This window comes from Tupaia chinensis, unplaced genomic scaffold, assembly GCF_000334495.1.
Source record: "Tupaia chinensis unplaced genomic scaffold, TupChi_1.0 Scaffold145659_1, whole genome shotgun sequence".
In the NCBI taxonomy this organism is placed as follows: Eukaryota; Metazoa; Chordata; class Mammalia; order Scandentia; family Tupaiidae; genus Tupaia; species Tupaia belangeri.
This window is the reverse complement of record NW_006205516.1, coordinates 680017-686209: the sequence shown is the minus strand read 5'-3', so window position 1 is coordinate 686209 and position 6193 is coordinate 680017. Positions and strand designations below refer to the sequence as shown.

The 6193-nt window shown below is 41.0% G+C and overlaps 1 protein-coding gene across 1 annotated transcript in view; it reads left to right on the top strand.

Moving 5' to 3' along the window:
- SLC25A43 (solute carrier family 25 member 43) overlaps positions 1-6193 on the top strand; it is a 74586-nt gene that overhangs the window by 14508 nt on the left and 53885 nt on the right. Inside the window, exon 2 of the mRNA XM_006168282.3 lies at positions 5447-5505. Within this exon, the coding sequence (XP_006168344.2) occupies positions 5447-5505 (59 nt within the window). The remainder of the gene's footprint in view (positions 1-5446; positions 5506-6193) is intronic.

Below are 6193 nucleotides of genomic sequence, written 5' to 3'. Positions count from 1 at the left end.
CAGTCGGCTACATGGGAGTCCAGCGACATAGCCATTACACTAACTGCTGGTCCCTGGATTCAGTTTATTTTGCATGGTAGAACACTAATGAAGCTTATCATACAAGCCTAAATTCAGGTTCTTCAAAGTCAATCCTAATCATGCATATGATGATTCACATTGAAGGGTTTTGTTCCAGAAAGACAAGATTTTTCTTGAAACTCAAATGGTCAAGTGATGACTTTTACTTATGGAAGGCAGCAACTTCCTTGTGCAAAAGTAGTTATGTTTATAGCGGTCAGCCAGGTAATATGATGGTTAAGATGGCTGGATCCTCCCTGGGCAACTTTGCAATTCAAGTCCTCAACCCAGTAGCTTGAAAAACCCACCAGGCAGGTGTACGTGCATGCCCAACATTCCAAAGGAAGAGTGGAGGAGATGGGTTTGTGGTGTGATCATCTCCCGTTAGGGGTGCTTTCTCACTTTCCCCTCTCTCTCCTCTTCCTCTGTCTCTCTCTGTCTCTCTCTCTCTCTCTCTCTCTCTCTCTCCCCTCTGCCTCTTTCCAGTGAGCACACACAATGTATAGTAAATTTAAATAATAATAATAATTTTAAAATATATAAAAACATTTCAAAGAATATTTATGGTCATTACCCATCTCATCATAAAACTGAGAAAAAAACTGTAATATAACTTACAAGCATTAAATACTTTCATAAATCTTCACATGGAACTTGGGTGAAGAGGTTTTCTTGGGAACCAGCAGTTAGCGTAATGGCTATGTCGCTGGACTCCCACATAGTTGACCACGGTTTGTGTCCCGGACCCGGTGGCTTAAAACTCACGCCGGGCGCGTGTGTGTGCGTGCCCAAGATCTCAAGAGGAGAAGGGATTGCGGCGTGACCACCCCCCGGGGGGGTGATTTCTCACTTTCTGTCTCTCTGTCTTTGTCTTTCTGGTTAGGGCACACGCCCTATAGCAAAAACCTCTCCAAAAAAAGAGGGTTTTCCTGTGGACAACAGTGTGTAGATATATTAGTCAAGGTAGGCTAGACTCTGCTGTGGTAACAAAGAAATGCTGAAATTTCTGTGGCTTAGCCAAATTTTTATTTCCCACTCACAGAAAGTCTTGTGAAGCAGTTTTTGTCTGAGCAACTCTTCAGATTGGTTTTCCTCTGAGTGGTCAACTCAGGGATCCAGGTTCCTTGCATTGTGCTCCACTGTTTCAAAATCTTTGCTTCTAGCTGCACCAACAGCAGAGAGATTTAGCATGAAAACTCATGAAGGATATTATATGGACCAGGTCTGGAAGTGGCAATTATCAACCCCATGCACATTCCATTGTTGGAACAAAACCACGTGGCCCTAATTTAATTAGCTAAAAGGAAAGTTGGGGAATGTAGGAGATATTGGTACGTAGTCTCTGCAATAATACTTTGATACTGGTGCAACAGCTTGAAAACATGAAACAAGGTGAATTTACCCACAAGGTGAATTTGCCATAGCTTTAACACCTTTTTTTTTTCTGTTTCCAAGGGATTTATGTGCTCCTGAGAGACAGAGAGAGAGAGAGCACCCCCAATGGGGCATGGTCACACCACAATACTTTTTCCTCCATTTCTCTATCCCATCAGGATTTTAGACATGTATGCATATGTGCCCTGCATGGTTTTCAGCACTTAACCACTGTGCTACAAGGCCAGACCAGCTTTAACACTTTTACACTTTATGCTGATAAATCACTTTCAGTCTACTGTCATCTTAATAACCGAAATATAAAGGTATCTAAAACAGATAAACTCTCTATCCTCATGAAGCTTATATCTAGTGGCCTAAAGAAAGACAGTTTCTTAAAAGTTTATTTCTTCCAAGAGAAAGAGAGAGAGAGAGAGACAGGCATCCCTGAAAGCGTCCCCACATTACAATGCACCCCCATCCCAGTCAACCCAGACCATAGGCACAGTGGGACATAATAGGTTAGAGTGAGGGTATGAGTAGAGTTCTAGTCCAAATCCATTTTGGGCTAAGTCCTACAGCCTCAAATCTCTCCTCAGAACATTCTGTCCATGTTCTGCTGTAATTGAAATTTTGCCTGTCTGCTGATCTCTTTGAAGTACAGCTGTTTATTCTTTCATCTCCCCATCGGTAAATGTCTTAGGGAGTGCCAAGGGGCAGACTTGGACCTCTCCTTGCTCCCTAGACCACTTTCTGATCTTTGCTTCTCCACCCTGTCAAGAAATTTCTGACTCTTCTTTGACTCACACCATCTGGTATATCACCCTCTCCGCATAGGAATGGCAGTCTTCTGTCATCCTCCTGGTCACTATCCTCATTTGTGAAGACTTTACCAAGTCTTAACCCACTCTCTGTCTTCTTGTCATTCTTACTGTCTTCAACACTCATATGGCTAACTACCCAGCACCCTGATCACCCTACTTTTCCTGTCATTCTTAATGATTTCAACACTCATATGGCTAACTACTCAGCACCCTGGTCTCTGGTTTCCTGTCGCCAATGACCACTGAAATTTTGGAAAGCACTTTGCAACCCAGAGTACCAGTATGGGGCCTTGTATCTTGAAGTTCCATGTACTTCAATGCATTCTTTGCATTGGTACACTGATACATGGTTTCTAAAAGCTGAAAACCCTTTAGTACAGGAAGTTTGTAAAAGTGTGTATAATTTTTCTTAGAAATTCAGCCTGTGTTTAATTCTTTTCTGTTTTGATTTTGTTTTCTGTTTAACTCATCATGGGTTAATGATTACAAATAAGATTTTAACCAAAAAAATTTACTCCTTCCGTGAGAGATGCACATACAGAAACAGAGGGGCACCCCCAACAAGATCTTCATGCCTCAGTCTACCCCCAGTCTCAACTGACTCTGATCACAGGTACACACACAAGCCCAGCATGCTCAGGGAGGTCCAAGGATACAGACCAGGACCTTTCCTATGTGGTTTCAGTTGTGTTACCACAGTGCCACCACGCAGCCCACAATGGGATTTTTTTGGCCTGTTTTTTTTTTAATTTACATTTAATCATTATACATCTTTATAGCACACAAAATGGTTTTTCAAGGCATGCATGCAGTGCATGTATCAAGTCAAAGATGTTACCATATATATCACTTTCAACAGAGAACTTTATATTCTTGTGTCTGTTAAATGTTTTATCCCTGAGCCCCTCCTTCCCACTCCCTACTATCCGCTGCTTCCTATACAAAATCTAGTATCTACACTTGCCATCCCTGCTATTATCTAAAATACAAATGGGATTTTAAAGTAGATGAAAATAAACCATTAACAATTCAAAAATATATATACACAGGTTATTAATTGCAACAGTGTCTATAACTGGTAACAACCTAAATGTCCATATATAGAAATACATGAAGAAGCTATGAGACATCGATGCACTAGAACATATATGCTCTTTGACTTATGATGGCGTTACATCCTAATAAAGCCATTTTAAGTTGAGAATATCATAAAATTATAATGTGTTTAATATACACATAACCTACTGAATATCATAGCTTAGCCTAGCCTACCTTGAGCATGCTCAGAGCACTGACACTAGCCTATAGTTGGACAAAATCTTCTAATATAAAGCCCATTCTATGGGGGGGGGGTGTCCAGCAGTTGGCGTAATGTTTATGTCTCTGGACCCCCACGTAGTTGACCGCAGCTTGAGTCCTGGGCTTGGTGACTTAAAACTCACACTGGGTGGATGTGCATGTGTGCCCAAATCCCAAGAGAAGAATGAAGGAGAAGGGATTGCAGCATGGCCATCCCCCCTGGGGGGTGATTTCTTGTTTTCTGTCTCTGTCTCTCTGGCAAGCACACATGCCCTATAGCAAAGATATCTAAAGAAAAAAAAAACTTATTCTATAATAAAGTGTTGAATATCTCATGTAATTTATTGAATATTGTACTGAAAGTGAAAAACTGAATGGTCGTATGGATACTCAAAAGTTCAATATGTTTCTTCTGTTACTACAAGTGCATTGCTTTTGCACCACAATAAAGTTGAAAAGTTTTAAGTCAAACCAGTGTAAGTTGAAAACCATCTGTACTATGTGAAAAAAATAATCTTATACAGTGAAAAAAAGTAAATGTCAGAGATATGCCTATAGAATGGTACCTATTATGTAATAAAGAAAAGGAAACATCTATATACAAACACCTGTGCCCCTATGAATGTTCACAGCAGCTTTATTTATATTAGCCAAAAATTGGAATTAGCCCAAATGTTCATCAACAGATGAATAAATGCTACTGTTCAAAATGTCTCCTCCAAAATACAGATGTTGCCTATGTGATGCTATTAAGAGGTGAGGTCTTTAAGAGGCAATTAGGCCATGAAGGTTCCTATAGGACAAATACCAAAAGATTATTAGCATCTCCCAAGGACTGACTGCAACAACCTGAGGCTGCCTGCTGTCAGCTACCCACCTTTCTCATGTTACAAGAGTATGTCTAAGATTTTTTGGCTGCCTGCCTCTCTCCCTCTCTTTGCTATCATTTATCTTTAACATAGCAGCCCAGCTTCACATCATGTACACTTTCCAAATTAGAGATCCTTAACCTAGGATCTTCTTTAGACTTTCAGCAAATGTGAAAAAGTGGCAGTAAGCTTAGCTTGAGTCTACAGGTCACAATCCAAATACAGGGTGCCTTCAAGAATTTCCAAGGGGTCTTCAAAATGTTCCCAGAGGGACCAGCAGTTGGTGTAATGGCTATGTCGCTGGATTCCCATGTAGTCGACCACAGTTCAAGTCCCGGACCTGGTGGCTTAAACTCGCGCCAGGTGCATGTGCGTGTGTGCCCAAGATCCCGAGAGGAGAATGAAGGAGAAGGGATTGCGGCGTGGCCATCCCCCCCCCGGGGGGGGGGGGATGGGGGGCAGGTGATTGCTCGCTTTCTGTCTAAAATGTTCCCAGAAAAAATGGATTTAAAGTACTAGTTTATTTTGGAGCAAAAAAATATGTGTATATTGAAATCTCTAAGTTTTTTCAGAATCAAAATGCAGTCATTTATGTCAATCCTGACTAAATCAAGGGAGGAAAGCCATGGAGGAGGTGTTTTCTCATCTAACATGCCTGGTAAGAGCTTATTTAGAGAACTCTGCCAGAATCACAACCTTGTGCAAAGACCAGTGTAACCTGACACTCGGATTTCTGCTGCAAAAACATCTGCCCAGAGATTGTCTGTCTAACCTTGGACTGACTCTGCCCTTGTTATTGATCCTGGTAGCTAAGGATAATTGTCCCAAAACAATCAGTATAATCCCCTCACCTTTTCATCTCCCGTTTGTGATTTTGCCTTTAAAATCTATCTGAGGATGCTAAAACCTCGGTGAGCATATCTGGCAATTTTGCTCATCCAGGTTGTACTGTGATGCAGTTCTCAAATTTATGCCCACATAAAGTCCTGTTTTGGATATTTGGTCTGTTTCTCTTCTTAGGTTACCAGATCACGTATGGATTTTCCATAAAAATTTTGAAAATCCCTTGTATTGGTGGCGTACAGGCATGCTGCGGTGGATCTTAATGCCCTGAAGCAGGAGAGGCCAGGCCTTCAGGAGAAGATCCCTCATGGCTCCTGCAAAATAGTCCATTTAGGGTACAAGAGAAATGAAGATTTTCTACTGATAATTCACCCTCCAGCAAACAAGCTAGCGTGATGGATCTAAGAGCACTGTAGCTAAACATCCAAATATTATTAGGGTTAACATATTCTTCAATATCTACTGAATCTACTGCACAAAGCAATCACAGTAGAATGACAGAGAGATTCCCGATCACCTCTTTCTGCTTGCTCCTGAATGTTCAGATTGAACTTCAAGAATTAGGAAGAAACACACCATCCATCAGATGACTAGAAATCACCGCAGGACCACAAGAAATAAGGGAAAGCAAGAAAATACCTCTACTCCAAGGGAAAAGAATAACTCCTCTTCATCCACAAGCAGTTCAATGCAAATCATGGAAATGTCTGATAAAGAATTTAGAACATTCATAATGGCGAAGCTAACTGAGATGGAAGAGAAGAGAGACAATGAACTACTAAACAGAAAGGAGAAAGAAGTTGACGAGTTCCAGGAGGTGAGGAAATTCTTGCAAGATCTAAAAGAGGAATTACATGCTTTACAAAAGAGTCAAACAGAACTGTTAGAAATGAAGTCTATAATACAGGAAGTCAAAATCTCCCT